Raw genomic sequence first — 19,219 nt, 5'->3', positions numbered from 1 at the left:
AAATGACAATAGCGTAAAAATCATGGCGTTAAATGTGATCATGAATGCCAATTTACAGTCAATAAAAATTACCGCTGGTGAGAGCAATTCATGAATACAATACTGGCACACAAATGAAATGTTTAATAGCTATTCCCACCCAGTATATTCTATAGGTAATAACAGGACATCCATAAACGTTTATCAACCCTGCACAGATCTTATCTTAATTATGGAAAATATCCTATATATCCTATCATTTCTAAAATGTGTCACAAAACTATAATTAAATGAGCAAGGTCACAATTCAGAGTATGGCTGTGGAATGATTTGTTCAACAGTGCACAGATAGGAATGGAGTCTATGGCCCAATTACAGCGAGGGAGGTCACTGCCCTCCATTTCACCAGAGGCCAGGGATAGCTGGGATTTCATATTCCTGTATCTGCTTTTACTCTTGGTTTACAGATTGTTGAATAATATTGGCACCAAACACATCAAAATACAACCTTGAACACATTTTAGCCATTGTTTAAAGTGATTCAAAAATCGGGCTAAAAATGCATCTTGTTTTTGAAAGCTCTGGCAGAATGAAACTTTATTCTCTCCCTCGTTTTCCTTCTAGCATATGTTTTTACATTGACAGAAAATAATCTGCTTAATGAAATGAAATTATCCTGAATTTGTACGACCTATGTCAACACTTGCACATATGAACTGATTAAAGCAAGAGACAAACTGGACATCAAAAGAGAAATTCTTTCATTATCCAATAGTGAAGAGAGTGTAACATCAATCTGAGAGCCTGGTCCAAGTCATTAAGTCAGAACTTCTGAGTGGTAACGATGCATGTCGGTGAGAAGTGCGTGGCCATGGTACAAGGAGGGTGCAAAAGAGATGTATTTGAAGAAATGTAAAGTAGAAAACAGGTGAAGCAGAACAAGAGCGAAAGCAAAGTGGAAGAAATCATTAAATAGATCACAGTGGTGACACTGCCTCTTTGAAGACACACACGTCCCACTGAGCGTGAGCCTCGAGTGCTAACAATACCGATGGGCTGCAGGGAGCCTCTCTCAGCCTTCTCGCTGAGAACTAGCACTAAGATTAGAGGTTCCTTTAATCCGACAAAGGGGATTAAATGCTACAAGAGAGGCGAGAGGACTGCTCCCACGGAAGGGCTGAGATGAATTATTAACACCTCTCCTCAAAACTGGTGATCTAAGTCTTTAAACCAAATATCACAGTTCTGAGACACTGGTGGCATGTCCTGCGAACCAAACATTCCAGGGTGCACAAAGTAATCATCTCGCTAAACACCGCCACACCAAGAAAGCAGTGTGTGTGTGTGTGTGTGTGTATTATGTACCAACAGGGTGGAGGGGTTTCAAAAACACTGAAAATAGCAACAGAACAGTAAAAGTGTTATGAAAACCCTAAAACTATGAAAAACAGAAGTGTTTATTTTTGGACATCTATACACTGGCTAGCTGCCACTGAAAAGTTAGACAAAACCATTCAGTGGACATGAGTGGTCATCACTTTCTCCTACGCTAAAGAAGCAGGTCAACTTCCTTTGAACACACCTCAGCTGCCACAGTGAGTCATAATTGTAAAGACAAAACTACACCAGCAGAAGAGCATTATGTACAGTATATGTACAGACTTTTACATACATCTAATGGTAGCACAAAACCTCCAATTCAAAAAGTGTTTAAAGATAAGGAGTATGTGTCATCCAAAATTTTAACTGTCCCACCCAAGATCACCTGAAAATCTCCATCAAATATTCCATTAATTTAAACGCATACTGATACAGAGCAGAGCAGCTCAACATTTCAAACCGAAATGTACAAATGAATAAACTCCACAAACGCAGAACGTGGTTGCCCATCATCACTTACCCCCCTTGTTCCATCTGCCTTTAGTTTGCCTTGCCTGATAGGTGAGTTCAGGACTGCCAGACAGCACCAAGAGAAAAAAAACAAGTTCAAACACAGAAAAAAATCCAGACTTAGCCCTGAAAAACATGTCCAAGAGTTGCTGGCAGCCGAGTCACTTTCACATGGCTGTGTTTTCTCCTAGAGTGGCGCGGCTGTGGCGCATGGTAACCCACGCGTGGGCTGTCATCATCAGTCACGCTGGTGTCAGCAGTGGGTCTCTAGTCCTACCATGCTGCTCTGTGATGCCCCGGCTGGGTGCTGATCTTCACTGATGCTGAAGCTCCGAGTGAAGCCACATCTCTCCCTTTCTCTAAGCTCTGCCTCACCAGAGCACACAGAAACCAAACCGGAACACACAGCTTGCCACGCGACGGCACGGCTCAGCTACGCTCGGCACAGTGCATAGGAACTCACTCTCACACACACTCACACACACTCCCTCTCTCTCCGTCTCTCTCACGCTCACTGCTGCCACCGCTGTTAATGTCGATGCTGCCGCTGGAGCTGCTGCTAAATTATTTCCTGCCCTCCTCACTTTGGGTTTCAGAGGGAATTCATTCCTCTGTGCTCTGCTGTTTTCTTACAGCTTTACATTGTGGAGGAGACAAGACAAGGGGGGTGTTGGACTGATGCTGTCTAGTAGTATAAACCAACAAACAAAGAAAAAGAAAGTAAGAATAATAGGTGAGCAAAGGGGGCAAAGGAAAAACAAGGTTCATCTTTGTAGAGATGCTTTTTATCAGGAAGATATTTGCGTGGAGATTGCATCTCCCTTGCCAAAGTGAGGGACTAGGCTTGACTGGGGGCAACGGAGCATGGAGAGAAAGAGTAGGAGATCAGAAAGGAGCACTCTGGTGGGTAAATTGTAGGGTCCTCGCCTCTTGACCCATCCCCCTCTGCTGTGACAGCTCATGGTCGAGAAAGTGTTACTAAATATCCCTGGTCCAAAGTCAACAAATCATTATGGAGAAATTGTTTATTTTGAACATGTATTTTAAACTTCCACATTTCTACAAATATTTATTACCGTATTGGTCCTGGAAATACGTCTGAAAAATTGGGGTCGTCTTATATTTGGGGTCTAGACTTTTTTATGTTAATACATCCACAACAACAGATATCGACAACAACACGAAACGAGTAAAGCGCGTGTTGGCCTCCTAACTGAAGCGAGACACCGTCCCTCACAACAAGCTAGTGCTAGGGCCTGAAACATGGAGAGACACAGCGATCGTCTCGAACAAAGTCTCAGCTGGAGTCAAGCCAGCTGGAGTCAAGCCAGCTGTTGGTCGCGCTGCGACTTACCGTGGATTTCCACAGGATGCGGAACGTCTGCGGACCGGCTCCGCTGCGGAACGGCTCCGCTGCGGAACGGCTGCGTGCTCCGCCGTCCGTCAATACCCACCAGGTCCGGATTTGTTGCGTAACGGCTGCGGCCAGCCGACTACGAGATCTCGCAAATTCACGTATGTTCGTGCGATATAACAGGATGTAGTTTCTATAAACAGAACCACAAAACCAACAACAGTTTGTTTCCATCCAGAGGAGTAGAGGGGAAACAACTCTGTGCTGTGTTTTCAAGGTGTAGTGCAGGGAAATATGAGCCGCCGTGAGCACGGTGTATTTTATTTTGAAAAGTATCCGGATGTTTTATTTTGTTTCTGTGCTCGACTTCCTGTCCCGCACAATCTGAATTGTGCTGAATTGCTGCGGGGCTCTCCGTCGTCCGTCAAAAATAGAAGCTCTGCGTATCTGCTCCGGAGGGCTGCGGACTGACGGAACTGGGACGGAGTAGGGACGCAGACGTTCTGCAGTCAGTGGAAATACACACACTGACTTTAATGGAAACCTAATGACTCCGTCGACGTTCCGCAGACGTTCCGCATCCAGTGGAAATTGCCGGTTAGTCGCAGAGGCTGGTTTTAGACCGTAAGGGTGTCAACTGTTTCAACAGCCAATAGAGAAGTCAGCTATAAATATAGAAATGAAATTATCCATAATCCATTTTATTTTAAGGTTACAAACAGCTGGTCGGAATGGCAGAGTTTTAGACGGAGCCTCAATGACCGCCCGAAAGCACGGTTACGTTATATGGTTAAACCAGGTAGAGAGAGACTGAAGAGAGACAGCGCCCAGCGGCGTCAGAACAAAGCCGTGAATCAGAGAAATGAAACGTGTTTTCGCCAATTCATCACTAGAAGTGTAACTGTAGCAAGCATCTCACTATCACTAATGTTATCCACATTCATATTTTAGATGCAACAAATGATATATCCAGCTACAAAAAAGCCTAAAAGTCGGAAGTTAGAATGGAATTACAACGAGGCGTTGTCATGGAGATGGAGATGATACAGGGAGATGTGTTTTTATTGGAATTATTTTCAAATAAAATCATTTTCTTTATAAAAAGAAGATTTGGTCTTCAAAAAGTATTTTTCCAAAAATGAGTCTTGAAAAAGGGGGGGTCGTCTTATAATCAGGGTCGTCTAATATTCGGACCAATACGGTAATACAGTTTACACCAGAGTATGTATAGTCTACAACAGTGGTTCTCAAAGTTTTTAAAATAATGTAGCACCTTTGAATTGTTTATTGTTTTAATAATACAATACAGTGCTTAGATTTACTAAACAACAACCTTGTAACTGAAAAACATTTATATACGATGTTTCAAATGTTTAGAATCCATCACTAAGATCATTCATTATTATAGTATAATTATTTTCAGAATAATGCATGACATATTTTTAAATTAGCATTTTGCAAAAATCTCACGTGCCCCCTGCAGTACTCCAAAGTACCCCTAGGGGTACCCGTACCCCCATTTGAGGAACACTGGTCTACAATATGATTTTATTGTTTCATTCTTTCATTCTCGAACCAAAACCATGCCATTCACGCAGTAGTACAAGTTAAGGAAGTTGTTTTGGACTAGGGCTGTCCCAAACGATTATTTTTTAAACGATTAATTTTTTTTTTTTTTTAACCTTTATTTATTCGGGGAAGGTTCACTGAGAGGCAGCCTCTCTTTTGCAGGAACGCCCTGTCACATTCACACAGTTCCACATTCATACCTGGAAGCTGCCCAGTACAACCACAGTCTGATCTGCTGCCACTGAGCAGCTCCACTGGAGCGGTTGGGGTTAAGGGCCTTGCTCAAGGGCACCTCAGTGGTGGTGATGAGGGAGGGACAAGTGCTGTTCTTTGACTTCTCCCCACCCAGATTTTATCCTGTCGGTCTGGGGATTCAACCGACGACCTCCCGGTCACAAGCTCGCGTCTCTAACCTTTAGGCCACCAAAATGAATCTAACGATTAATTTTCCCATTGCTCAATTATTAACAATTTACACAAAACAAATTTCAAAAAGGTTCAAATCTCTATTTATTAAAATTGTTTAACACTGCACTGTTCAAGTAAATTCATTTGTAGTCTAACCTGAAGACAGATGTAGGCTATCAATCCAACAACAAAATAAAGTCACTTTCAGGAGGAATACAAAAATAAAAACTTAAAGTAAACAGAGCAAGTGCAAAAAGAATAGCCTGTATTTGCTTTTTTTAACAGTAGGTAAAATAATGAATAAGCTCTTGTTTAATATTCAAGCTATTTTCCCTTTAATCTTACAGTAAAAAAGTGCAATTTTAGCAACATGAAATCAGATGTATCAAATAGTGCTGTCAAACGATTAAAATATTTAATCGCGATTAATCGCATTAATGTCATAGTTAACTCGCAATTAATCGCACATTTTATCTATTCTAAATGTCCCTAGATTTCTTTTTGTCCAATTATTTTTTCTCATTTTAATGCTCTTATCAATATGGAAAAGTGGATCGGCTTGCTTTGTGCTTTTGTCGCCTGGCTTTGACGAGGGGGCGGAGAATTGGCATCAGCTTTGTGCTTGGCCATCAGCTGAGTGCGTGGCCATCAGCTGTGTGCGTGGCCATCAGCTGTGAGCTTGGCCATCAGCTGTGTGCTTGGCCATCAGCTGTGTACTTGGCCATCAAGTGGTATTTCAGACTGGACATGCTGCGATGATAGCTCAGTTCACAACGACAAAACACACAGATCACTTTGGTCTTGTCAATGGAACCATTTGGCAACTTTTTAAAAGTAAACTTTCCATTCAGAATCTTATTAGCATCCATTTTGGCTTCTCGCACTCGCCATCCACTAACTACTAACCCTAACCCACAACCCTAACCCTTTCTAAGGGAATTATGAGCCCGAGCCCGGATCTGGAAACAATCTGGCCTGGTTGCGCAGTTATCGAAGACAGTGCTACAGATGGGGGAGACACGATTTAGCACAGTTTACCTCCCACTCAAGTCAGTGCAGGACATACTGTATACGCGTGAGCTACGGGAGAAGCTGGAGAGGCATAGGTGAGCAGAACTTACAGTGTTTTGCTGCTGTTATCCTGACTCAGGGATCATTTGACAAAGTCTACAGACTACCACGTTGTTGTTGGCATTAAGAGTAAAATACTCCCACACTTTAGAAGACCGTGTGCAAGCCTTTTTCTCAACGTGTTGTTGAACTTGCGAGGAATCCATACTTGCGCTGTTGCTGGAGGCAGCCATGTTATTTTTAGATTTCTATGCGTGACGTGTCAACGCAATTACGTAATCGATGACATCGACTATGTTGATGAATCGTCCCAGCCCTATTTTGGACAGTTTAAAATGTTGAGAAAAGTATGCTATAAAAGCAATTTACACAATAGCTGTTAACTGACTAACAGATTCATCTACTAATACCTCTTTCACACCAATGACATTGGTTTGGCCAGGGTTGTCTGACCAGGGTTCAACCCTCCTTTTGGAAATTCAAACCAAGCCAGTCAACATATCCCTGGTCATGACAATTCAGAGATCACCTGGGTCACAACCCGGGAGCAATGGGCAGGGCTTTACACGCCATATTAAGTGAACAGCTAACTTGTCATATACTCCAGTCCAACTGTACACCACAAGAACTAATGTTTTGTAGCTACTTGAATTTGTCATTGCACAGTAGCGAGAGAGAAATAAAGCATATGTTGTGTTTGTTGCAGTGATTACGTTCTAAAGCACAAATAAATAACCATCAAACACTTACCAGGAGATTTTGTGCAGTGATTTCTCCACCTCTACATATGTATTGCAGCAGCTGGACAAGGAAGTAGGTTACTCTAGTATGGATTTAGGACTATTTTAAGACGAGGGGAGAACATTTCTCTATCTTGATTGCATTAAAAGCAAAGTTGGGCTTTACTGTTGGCAAAAGTTTTAAAAAGACTGCAGGCTGGAGTGGGGATGCCGAGAGAATTATCACAAAACATATTTTCATACGTTTATGTTCTAACGCTGGGTTTTTACAGGCAGATTGAACAGATTGCCTCTAAAAACTCTGCTACTGCTCTGCAAAAGGCAGACTAGTGAACATCCGGGAACTCACTGTCAGCAGACTATTCGGAAATGAATTGAACCACTCCGCTCTGTTGTTGAAGCTGCCTGTGAAAATCCTAGCTTACAGTCTATGGTGAAAACCCAGCGTAAAGCACAGTGAGACAAAACCTATGTTGTTGTTGTTGTGTGCGGCAACCTATGACGACTGCCCCAATCTCATTTCCAACCAATCACATGATTTGTCCCGCCTCGGCTGTTAGCGACCAAGATCGTGCGCAACTCACATTGAAATTGACCCTAGTTATACCCTGATCCAACCCATCTGGCGACCTGGGTCGCAAAGCCAAGTAGATCAAGGAGTTTTAACCCATTCAAACACACTGTCGACCTGGGTATAACCCTGGTTGAGCCATCGGTGTGAAAAAGGTATAACAAGGCTCCAGACTAACTTTTTACATTTGTTGCACCAGCACATAATATAGGTGCACCCAAAAAAATGTCACTGTGCCTTTTGATGCCGCAAAAATACATTTTAAGTAGGGGTGTGATGGGGCGGCCTCTAGCTCACCCAGTAAGAGTGTGCACCCCATGTAGGCTGAGTCCTTGACAGCGGTCTGGGATCGAATCCAACCTGCGGCCCTTTTCTGCGTGTCATCCCCTCTCTTTCTCTCCCCCTTTCCTGTCTATCCACTGTCACTATCAAATAAAGGGAAAAGCCCCAAAAAATAATCTTTAAAAAAAAAAAAAAAAAGTTGGGGTGTGACAAGACACTCAGCTCACAGCACAAGATGATCCACAAGATTGGGTTCACCAGAACAAGACATTACATTCAAACAACTGTTGTTTTGCCTTGTTGTATATCTTTCTGTTTTCCCGTTGTGTCTTGTTTTATGCTAAGTTATGTGTTGTACTTCTGTCTCTGTGACGCTTTATGCTAAGTTTTGTTTTGCTTGTGTTGTTTTTTTGTATTTTAAAAAGCCTTTTTTAACATTGAAGGCAGGGGACTACAGATGAAAAATAGCCTTTTGGCTAATTCTGGCTTTTTTTAACCCATGGGAAATAATGTGTTTTATTAATTTGCGCTGTCCCCTTCCATAAATAAACTAAACTCAAACACTATTTTAAAGAAAACGTCAATGACTAAATGTGACTGGATTCAATCGAAAGTCACAAAATGAAAATCGAGCTGTGTGAAACTCAAATGGCTTCTCCCCTGTATAACTAACCTCTTCAGACTTAATAACTGTGATGTTTCCACCGGGAATCCAAAATGCTAAAAAATTTTTTTTACCGGTACCTGAAATTCGGTGCCGGTACCCTTATCCGGTACTCTTCCTCTGTAATAACAAAAAAAAGTATTTCAGTTGTAAAAATAATTTCAAACCTATTAATCTTATTTACTTAGAACATTTTACAGTTTAGCCAGCTGTGTTTTTTTTGCTGCCTCCAGCTTCTTTAGAAACAACATGTGTCTTCTGGCAAACAGCCACATGCTGAGAGTCAAAAACAACACACCATCGGTGTTCTGTGTGTGTGTCGCGTTAGTTCAGGGCAGTTTCCTTCAGCGTCGCTATGACGACCAGCCACGCTTGCCTCACGCATGAGGCGGTACTAAATCTGCAATGGAAAATGGAGAACGGGGCACCGCGGCCGAGTCGAGCTGAGCTGGTACTAGCAGTGGATAAGCACCATTACACTGCACCGTAACTTATATTCTTGTATTTGTATCATATTCTATTTTAGCCTGATTATTTTCATAACCGTTTTTAATTGCTCTTTATTGTTTTATGTAAAGCACTTTGAATTGCCTTGTTGCTGAATGTGCTATAGAAATAAAGTAGCCTTGCCCTACAACCTCAGCCTTTCAGTCTGTCACCAGGGCATAGTGAACACTGTTGTGCCTGTCAGTCTCAGAAGTGTAAAGTTAACTGCACCGTGATCTCGACATTACGTTGTATTGCAGCAAACACTGTCTGTGTGAAGTTTTGAAAACTGTAACCACACTTGTGACCGCTTTACCAGCATTGCCGTGACTCACTGTGACTTAAACAAGCTGCCAAGGCGACGTCCGTGTGTTTTGTGTCAGAGCTATCCCTGCTCTCTGTGGAACATGCAGAGAGGACAGAGTAGCTCGCGCTTACGTGCTCTCGGGTACTGAAATTTGGCACTGCTTGATTAAACGTGAATTGGTCCTCAATAGTACCAACTAGGGCTGTCAAAATAATTAAAAAAATAACGCAGATTAATCCATTCCATATTGACGTTTGACCCGGAGCCGTTCTTGCCACCATTCGACTGTAAAATGAAGGAGGGAGACGAGAATGTGCTGCCTGGATCATTAACTGGAACATTTACTTCTGGAACAATCTTCTTCCTGCCAACCCTGGCTACCGAAATCTGGTGCCACTGATATGTCTGCTCTTCTCTCTGGTGCTCTGAAGACGATACAGGCAACACAAACACCGCTGCATGTGATGCTAGTTAACACTATACTTGACAGCAGCTAACGTTAGCCTACCGCTAGATAATTAACACTATACTCGACAGCAGCTAACGTTAGCCTACCGCTAGCTAGTTAACACTATACTCGACAGCAGCTAACATTAGCCTATCGCTAGCTAGTTAACACTATACTCGACAGCAGCTAACGTTAGCCTACTGCTAGCTAGTTAACACTATACTCGACAGCAGCTAACGTTAGCCTACCGCTAGCTAGTAGCTGGATTAAACACGGTTACAATGCTGACAGCTAACGCTGAACGGTGTAAAGTTTGACTGTGTTTTACTGTAGAGGACTGCGACTCAACAGCGTGATGTAACAATCTGCAGCTGCTGAGCTGCCGTCGGAAAAACAACACAGACGGTGCGTTCAATGAAACTGGTAAACTACACCTTCGTGGTGCATTTGAAGTTATTGTAAATGCCCTTGGTGGATGTTTTTGTCGTTCAACAGCAATTTACTAGTGAAATAAGTTATTGTTATTCATTATTATTAAATCATTTACTTTATATGTATAGGTGTATATATATATATATATATATATATATATATACACACACACATTATTAACGTCGGAGCTACATACGGTTAAGTATTGACATTCTGTTGAAAATATCACAGATTCATGCCCCCCAGGTATTGATCCTAATGGCACTTTACAAGTGAATGAATCTGAAAATGTTTTCTGCAGGTTAACATGTAGTACTAGTACTATTCCAGTTATAATCAACAATAGACCATACAAAGTGTTGAATCCCCTAAGTAATAAGAAGTTGACTGCAAACATAGTCAATTTAGCATCCAGTTCACGTCAGCCACAACCTGCCCCAAAAAACGAGACAGTGTCTGTAACTCGACTCAGATCAGTTAAATCACAGGTAACCAAAAGAGGGGCAATACTTAACAACCTAATTGGAATTACAACTACCACTGCAATGATAGAACAGGATAGGAAAATTATATATAATATAATATATACACAGTGTTGGGCAAGTTACTTCCAAAATGTAATACATTATAGATTACTAGTTACTGTCATTTGAGAGTAATTAGTTATATTACAATATTACTGTCTCTGAATTGTAATGCGTTACACTACTTTTGCATTACTTTTGAGTTACTTTCACCAAAATAACAGGGGAAGTTTGATTTGGCAGCTAGGTTGTGAATTTCACCACCGGATCAATAAAGTCTCGTCTTTATCCACTTTAATACATCATAGATTATTCATATTTTGTATAATTAATATAAATATGCAAAGTAACTAAAGCTATACAAAATAGATAAGTAAAACATATAATAGGCAAGTAGGAGAAAATTAAAATACTCAAAAGTATGGCATTGTTGTAAAATGTTTGTTTATAGCACTTCAATAAGAAATTCATGTTTAGGTTAAAACACTCTAAAGGAAATGTTCAATTAAAAAAACTCACTATTAACATTATTTACAGTACTTGATTTACAGCTGATTTGTGAAAAGGTAGCCTACACAACCTTATTTAACAGTAATTTAGTTTTACTGCGAAGCGTCACAGGAAGTGCTTTTATTTTGAAGTAAGCTACACGGAAGTTGTCTGTTGTGTAGCCTACTCTTGCTAGCTTACTGAGAAGCAACATGTCTGTCAGGCTGAAGTTGTTCACTTTCTTGTTTGTAAAACTGCAACATATTGAACAGTAAATGGTCACAGTAAAAGACAAGCGTTTTTGGTCGTCATTCGAAGCCATTCCACTACAGGCATAGTTACTCTCCACGGCTGATAAAATGCAATGATATTTACGTGTAGCAAGCCTCAACATTAATTCCCGACATGTTTATATCTGTCAGCCGCTGACGTACCGTCACCTGTTGGGACATACATGCTGTCCGTACCGTCTCTGGTTCTGGCTCTGACCACGGGAACAGAAACAGGACAGCTCACTTCAACGCAGCGTAATAACTCCTGAAAATAATATCCATCTCGCAAATGTATTTGTCTCTGCAGTCATCTCAACCATCGAATACAGCGACAGGAAAATAATACGGCTTTTTTTTTTTCCTGTGAAGAAATGTGTCGCGGTGTTGGTGAATTCTTAAAAAAACCAATGCACCACTAAATGTTGCGTTAAAATGCGTTGTAACTCGCGTTACTGAGATTGTAACGATTATAATATTACCGAAATTTAATTAGTAATGCGTTATATTACTGCGTTACAGAAAAAAGGAATACATTACTGTAATTGCGTTACTTTTGTAACGCGTTACTCCCAACACTGTATATTAATATATATATATATATATATATATATATATATATATCACTTATCCCTTATTATTCATTAATTTTTATTCATTAATTTGATTGAAAGCGGCACAAATGATAATTTGTACCTGTTAAGCTTGCAGTTTGGTAACCTGTACCTTCTGCCTGAAGGCATCAGCTCATACTCACTATTCAAGATGTGATTTGGGTCGTTGGTGATTTTGAGACCCTGTTTCCTCACGGCCTCCTCGAAGAGCTCCTGAAGAGGAGTTGGTGGCATTTGGCCAATTATTCCAGCCCTTTTTATCAAGTTTTGGAGCTGTGATTTTAATTTAATGGACAGGTTACCGAACCAAGCCACAATGCCATAACGAACAATAGATTAAATGGATGCCTTGTAAAACAGTAGCATGACAGTCTAAATGTATGCCTAAATACTTATATGTTGTTACCTGCTTAACAAGTAAGTTCAATTTGGAGTGTGCATTGATCTCCTATAGACCTGGGGTCAAAAATAATTTCTTTGGTTTTATTTACATTAAGTGTATAGACATTTTTTCTGGAACATTTGGAAAATGTAAAACCACTGTTGGATCTTGTCCTGTAGTCGTGTCACAGTCATGATAGGTTCATTTATTTTGTTCAATTAAGTTATTATACTCATTGCCATAACTGCAATATGTGATAGATAGATAGATAGATAGATAGATAGATAGATAGATACTTTATTCATCCCAAGGGAAATTAGTTTTAGTGATAGCTTTATGAAAACAATTACATTTCATCATTGTCATTTTAATAGTCATTATACCAGCATTTTGCAGGATTTTGGGATCAATACGTGAATAATTACAAACTAGCATTGCAGCACTTCCAGAAGACAGAAATTTAGTTCTTCAGATGTTGAAAATGATGAAAGAGGAGGAGAGTTGAGAGCTGGGACTGTGAAAACCTGTTATTTAATTGAGTGGTGATATAGAGCGAACAGTGTTGGTCTGAAGAGCTGCTGACCTTCACCAGAGAGATCAGTCATCAGGTGAAACTCCTCAGCCCAAATGGGGAAAGGAGCGCTGTCCATATCTGTCCATGTATCATTCCCCTCTACCCCACTAATGGAGACTGGAGTAGCAATAAATTGATTCTTCTCATTACAGTTTCATAATGCACTTCAATTGTATCACAGCCTGTGCATTGCGATTGTAAACAAACATTGTTCATACTGTAATGGCTTTCGTTAATGTACAAATGATTTTTGTTAATGTCTGCTAATATCTTCTTTGGTTGCATTGGTTCCCCTGAACTGTCACTTCTGCTTTGTTTTCTTGGGATTTTATCCTGTAGGCGTGGGGGAATAACTTGTTGTTAAACCCTTTTGTTCACTAACACAGCTAATGAATATGAATGTAGCTTGCGCTATGCAGTATTTTATTAATCACGTCAAAGCAATTTAATAAGAAAAAGCATATAATCATGCACCTTTACCATTGTGGTATAATCAATCATACTAATCCTACTACCCATTATTTAGCATTGTGGTGGAGTGTAATTCCAGTCTCATGCTATCTGTCATAAGACTGTTTCAGTTTACATCTTTGTCTACATCTATGTGTGCTATAAAGGATTAAAGATATTTATCATATTCCCTGCTGAGCTACTGATGTAAAGACATGAATATTTTAGGTACTGTAAATGTTTTGAATGTCAAAACTTTATTTGAAACTACACAATGTATCTGATTATAACCCTGGCATAGTTGGAGCCTGCACAAAACAGTAAAAATATTAAGTTACAATTTTGTCTGACACAGAAAGCCTTGAAAGACCACAGTGCTAAAGGTCCTGCACTACTTTCACACAGTTGTTTTAACTTACTTTGGCTAATTAAATCTCTACTCAGTACTGTATGGGAGTGAACAGACTGTTTAATTGACATGCCTCTTATGCTGCGTTCCGGACACAATCTTTAGCCCGTAAGTTACGACTTCAAGTCACGACTCAGGACGTGGTAGCGTTCCAGGCAAAGTTACGAGCTGGCTAGCTAAACATTGTGCTTTGGCAGTGTTCAGGTTAGGCGATTTCTAGTCGGCGACATATTTTGGGCTTCATTTAATAAACATAACCTGTAGTAGTACACAATCGTATGTGTATTGTTTTGATTACAATGTGTGGAAATACTTCACGTTGCCTATTTATGTCTATTTATTTCTATTTCTCACCGTTAATCACTGGCATCTGTACAGCATCAACAGGGTTCGCCATAGTTGTTTGTGTGTGTGACGTCAAAAACTGTAACGGAGTACAACGATCTGGTACGAGTTCACAGGTAGTTAGTTACGGGTTTGACTATTGTTCCAGGGCACTTTCACGGGTAGAAGGTAGGGGTGGGGGAAAAAAATCGATACAGCATAGTATCGCGATATTTTCCGTGGCAATACTGTATCGATACACAGACGCCAGGTATCGATCTTTTATTATATATGTGTTGGTCAGTCTGTCTGCTTGACAATCTCATTTTGCAGCAATACAATTGAAGTGAGATGAACAAACAGAGAAATATATCTTTTTAGATAAAACAGATGTTGACAAAGTTTACTTTTGGGGACATCATCTGAAATTGGGAAAAATTTTAAGTTGGAAAAAAGGTAATAAATTGCAATATATCGCAGAATATTGCAATATGTTTAAAATCGCAATAATATCGTATCGTGACATAAGTATCGTGATGATATCGTATCGTAAGACCTCTGGTGATTCCCACCCCTAGTAGAAGGTTGTGAAAACACGGGTTACGGGTTGCCTGGAACGCAGTATTACGCTTTGTTGCAGCTGCTAGGGAAGGACAGCTAGCACAGCATTGTCTGGTGACTTCATGCAATCCCCACTGTAGCTCCTGCCCACCTCCAACCTGAGTAGAGTTCTAATTAGCCACAATAATTGAAAACACCTGTGTGGGTCTTAATTGGTTACAGAATAAGTCATAGTCATACAAATCTAATGTGTTCAAAATAATCTCAATGAAAATGGCAAACACCTGGATCTGGAAGCAAGACTCTTAACAAATTTGCACCAGCTTCGTAATGTGTTTCCACCCCATATTGATATTAATATCCTATTATAAGTGACATTTCTGTCTACAATTCAAGAGTATGATCCCGTCAGTAAGTTTTTTACCATTTTCAGTTCGCTGTTAAGGGAAATAGAAGTTTGGTGTGAAGGGAGGACAAGGGATGGATTAGTGCGGAGACAAAAGAAAAGCTCAGCACGCAGTTTGGGTGGGTCTAAGAAATGGAGGAAAACCTCAGGCTGGAGCCACGCTGCCACCAGAATACCATATAAGCATGACACTGTTGATTTTTTTAGCACTTGCTTTCCTGTTTGCAATGTTCTATTAGACAAAATGTCCATCTGCCAATATATTCAGAATGCACTATGGAGGTTGTTAACATGCCCTTGGCAAAAGGGTTTAGCTCTGTGGGGCAAGCATCTCCATAAATCACAGCAGAGGCAGTTTTAGTACAGGTTGTAAATAGAAGCTCCTGCCATATTTTATGACAGCAATCACTAACTCATTCTGATTCTTATTACCTCTCTGTTCTTTGACTTGAGAGACCATTCACAGACACATTCTATGCCCAAGTTTATGCGGTGTAAAGGATTGATTGTAAAGGAATTTATTCCTGATGTAATTGCATCTTCAGCCCGCGCCACACTTTTGACTTCAATTGCTGTTTTCATGTACATTATAACAAGCCCAGCCTGTTTCCGAATGGTTACATTTCAAATTTACATATGGATGCCTGGCAATTTGATTGAAGAGCTGTTTAGTACAGTAGGTTATGAAGGTGCAGAACACAATACATTTTTGATTAGATAATCCATATTGAGTTTGAGGGAGCACCTAAATTGCCTTTTTACAAATACAGTAATTGTTGAATTCTAAATGTTTAGTAGGAAATTATATACCAATTAATTGTACTGTATAGGGATAGTTGTTTATGTAAATTTGTAATTAAGAATTGGCATGACCTTTAATCAACATCAAATTGCATTATATTTCTTGATGGACATTGCTTTACAAGCCATTATGATTTCCACTTTTCACAGGGCTCAGTTATCTGACGGACAAGCCAGGCACATATGTACATAGCAATCATATTTACTAATCGTTTTCTACAAGCTCTGCCCTTTTCTAGTCTGGCTTGTTTACTTATTTGAATTGGCTGACAGAGCTGTAATCTGCATATGATCTTTAGCATTTGGTTGCCAGTAGCCATACTGGGAGTAGTTCTCTATTCAAGTATGTTGCTTTGTCGACCATAATATGTAGGCTATATTTTGAATGAAAATTAGAATAAAAACAAAAACAGACTGACTGCCATGGATGTCCTAGCTTTGATATGTTGATATGTAATATTGGTAAAAATTCAGGGGAAAAAACATTCAGCTGCTTACAAAAAGGTTCCACCACTGATTATTTGCTTGAAACTTGCTGGGCTCTGATTAAAATTGAAATTAGAAAGTTAATCATTACCCAGAGGTTAGCATTGCAGGAGAATTGATCATTTCACTGCTGCAGAACAGTCATTTCAAGAGAGACAAACAACCAAATCTATTCCATTATAGACTTCCAAACTACACCCCTGTCCTGTGCTGGGACACACATGGGCGGAGTGAATGGGGATGGATGGTTGTATTAGGAATGCCGGGTGTGAATAGATTATCCAGTATCTGGGCAGGCAGATGTGCAGAGGAGAAAACGACTACACAAAGAGCCAGATCTCCATCAGGGGATCATGGTGCTCACTCTGTCACTTCCTGTGAAAAAGCAAATTTCATGGTGCGTTTTCAAGAGGCTGGCACCAGAAAAACACCAAGAAGACATTTTCTCTGTCTCTCCTCTATCTACTCTCCTCTTTTTTTCTCCTCTACTCTTTAGCTTTTTCTGCTCTACACTCACTTACTCTCCATTTCTGGGTTCAGTTGTTAGATGTGCTAATGTGCTCTGTCTTCTCTCGCACACATGCACTGTTACACTTAAGAGACACATGAATGCACGCATGCTGTAACCTATATTTGCTGAGTATGGTAAATGCCTATGTGTAAATTTTTTAAGAGGTTTAGCCAGCGAGAGCTGGAGCGAGCATTGCTGTTGGCTGAGTTTCTCAGCCTGGGGCCCCTTTCCTCGCTCCCCCATTTCGCCCAGTAGCGCTTCATCCTTATCGCTGTCCTGCACCCCATTACTGCTGAAGCTGGGCTCCTCTCCTGCTTGACCACATTTATCCAGGGGCCTCTTGTCTGGGGGTGATAAGCTGTCAGACTTACCAGTATGGATGTAGGGGTTCCATACCCGCTTCCCTTTACTCCACTAAGTAAGTCACAGTAGTAGTGACTGTTTTGGTGACAGAACCCTACTTAACAATACTTCTGTGCATTTTTGTATTTATTTCTATACACCTGCCTTGACTATCACACACTGCACAGGTTCCCCTCATATCCCTCTTCTTCTTCCCCCTTCTGTTTTGTAGTACTGAATAAAGAGGCAAAAAAGTATTTTGAAGCCAACACAACTTTGAATGGTTAGTGTAATGGGCTCAAAGGGACCTTAGACAAAGACACTGTGAATTCTAATTTCAGCTACACTTCACCAGATTTATGTCTGTGCGAACTAATTTTACACAAGAGGCAGCAGACATCAAAGTATGTCCCTTTTATCCACTGATGACACACTCAAGTTTGTTTTTGGAACATCTGTGCTGTTTTTCTGTTTTTGAACTTTGTATTCAGAACTTTTCCCCACATAATTATTAGTATAACTGCTACAGATTCATGTGTTGTGTCATTTAGCTGCTTATGAAAAGGAGCCTGATGCACACTAGCTTTAAGATTAGCCTTGGTTTGGTAAACGTAAAATAATTCTCGCAACTCTTTGATGGCGCATTGCAATGAATTTAGTGTGGGAATAAGAGTTTTATCTTCAAAGGGGTAAATGAATACTCTGCAGGAGTTGCAACAGTACTACTGCCATTGTAGCAGCAAATGTTGTTTTCAAGGTCCTTGCTCTACACCTGTGGCTTATAAAGGAGCACAGCCATGTGACACAGACTGGAACAAGCTGTCACTGTAGACCACTTACTGTTCAGCACAAGCTGTACCACATGCTTCCATGTACTTTCAGGTCGTCCTCCACTAACCGCTTGCATCTAAGCTATTTGGTGCTTAGCCTTGCCAGCATCATTTAAATTTGGATGCCCAAGGTACCACGCCAGGCTCTTTATATTCAAAAAGAATAATCTCTGAGTACAACTGTTTAACTCAAAAAGCTCCAGGCTACTAATGAAAAAACTACTACTTAGATGTGTAGACATGCAGCAAGATATTTTGTAGCATTAGGGTTTGAATCTACCTTGTTTAATGCCGATTTGCTTCGTAATTTTTTAACTCGATTAACAGGAGACTGTTATACTTTTTCTTCAGAATTATGTACTTAAGCTATAGTGTAATAGCCCAGAGAAAAGCAAACATTGCGCTTGTTTATCTGTCATTGGAAATGTGTATTTCCAACAGATGCTCCTGCTGGTGTTTTAGAGAAAATACACATCTTATTCCTCATGTGCAGAAAGCTTAATTATAGTTCCTGGTGTCGTTTCAGGTTGTCATGAAGAGAAAGCGAAATAGCGTAAAGGAAGAAGAGAATGGGTGAAGATTATGTGCGGATTTAACATATTAATTTGCAGTGTATAAAAATGATGGACTTGATCATGGGTTTCCTCAGAAGCTGTAATTAGGACATTAAAGCCATGGTGTGTGCATTAGACAGCCTGTTCATACTCCCCGCTTGTGAAGTACCTGTTTTATGAACTTAGGAGCATAACGACCTTGGAGCTTTGTCAGAGAAATGTGGCTGCTTTCTTGATAAACAGTGTGTCTCGCATCCAAAAAACAGGCTCTTACAAAATCATGGCATGTTTTTTAAATTTGTTAACACGTGTATGTTGACTCCGGTATATTGGAGACGTTGAGCTTTTCCACAGTTCTTTTGGATTTTTCTTGCAGTGGCTGCTGACAGACCAACGGTTTCCATTGCAGCACTGCCACAGGTGCTAACTTGGAGCAGTGACTGTAATGACGTAGACAGCTACAGTAGTTTAAGTAATGAACATCTTATAAGT

At 40.3% G+C, this 19,219-nt stretch overlaps 1 protein-coding gene across 17 annotated transcripts in view; it reads right to left on the bottom strand.

Annotated features, from left to right (window-relative positions):
• robo2 (roundabout, axon guidance receptor, homolog 2 (Drosophila)) overlaps positions 1–19,219 on the bottom strand; it is a 398,552-nt gene that overhangs the window by 292,863 nt on the left and 86,470 nt on the right. For 8 of the 17 annotated variants that reach the window (XM_031297356.2, XM_031297361.2, XM_031297365.2 and 5 more), the window contains exon 1: positions 1,880–2,318. The exons of 2 other annotated variants lie outside the window; for them this stretch is intronic. In XM_031297356.2, the coding sequence (XP_031153216.1) occupies positions 1,880–2,006 (127 nt within the window). In that variant the 5' untranslated portion in view covers positions 2,007–2,318. Of the gene's footprint in view, positions 1–1,879; positions 2,320–19,219 lie in introns of those variants that run through there. 7 more of the 17 variants (XM_031297367.2, XM_031297368.2, XM_031297369.2 and 4 more) reach the window with 3 other exon arrangements.

Source organism: Sander lucioperca, chromosome 5, assembly GCF_008315115.2.
Source record: "Sander lucioperca isolate FBNREF2018 chromosome 5, SLUC_FBN_1.2, whole genome shotgun sequence".
Classification (NCBI taxonomy): Eukaryota; Metazoa; Chordata; class Actinopteri; order Perciformes; family Percidae; genus Sander; species Sander lucioperca.
The sequence above is the reverse complement of the archived record's forward strand: the minus strand, read 5'-3'. Positions and strand labels throughout refer to the sequence as shown.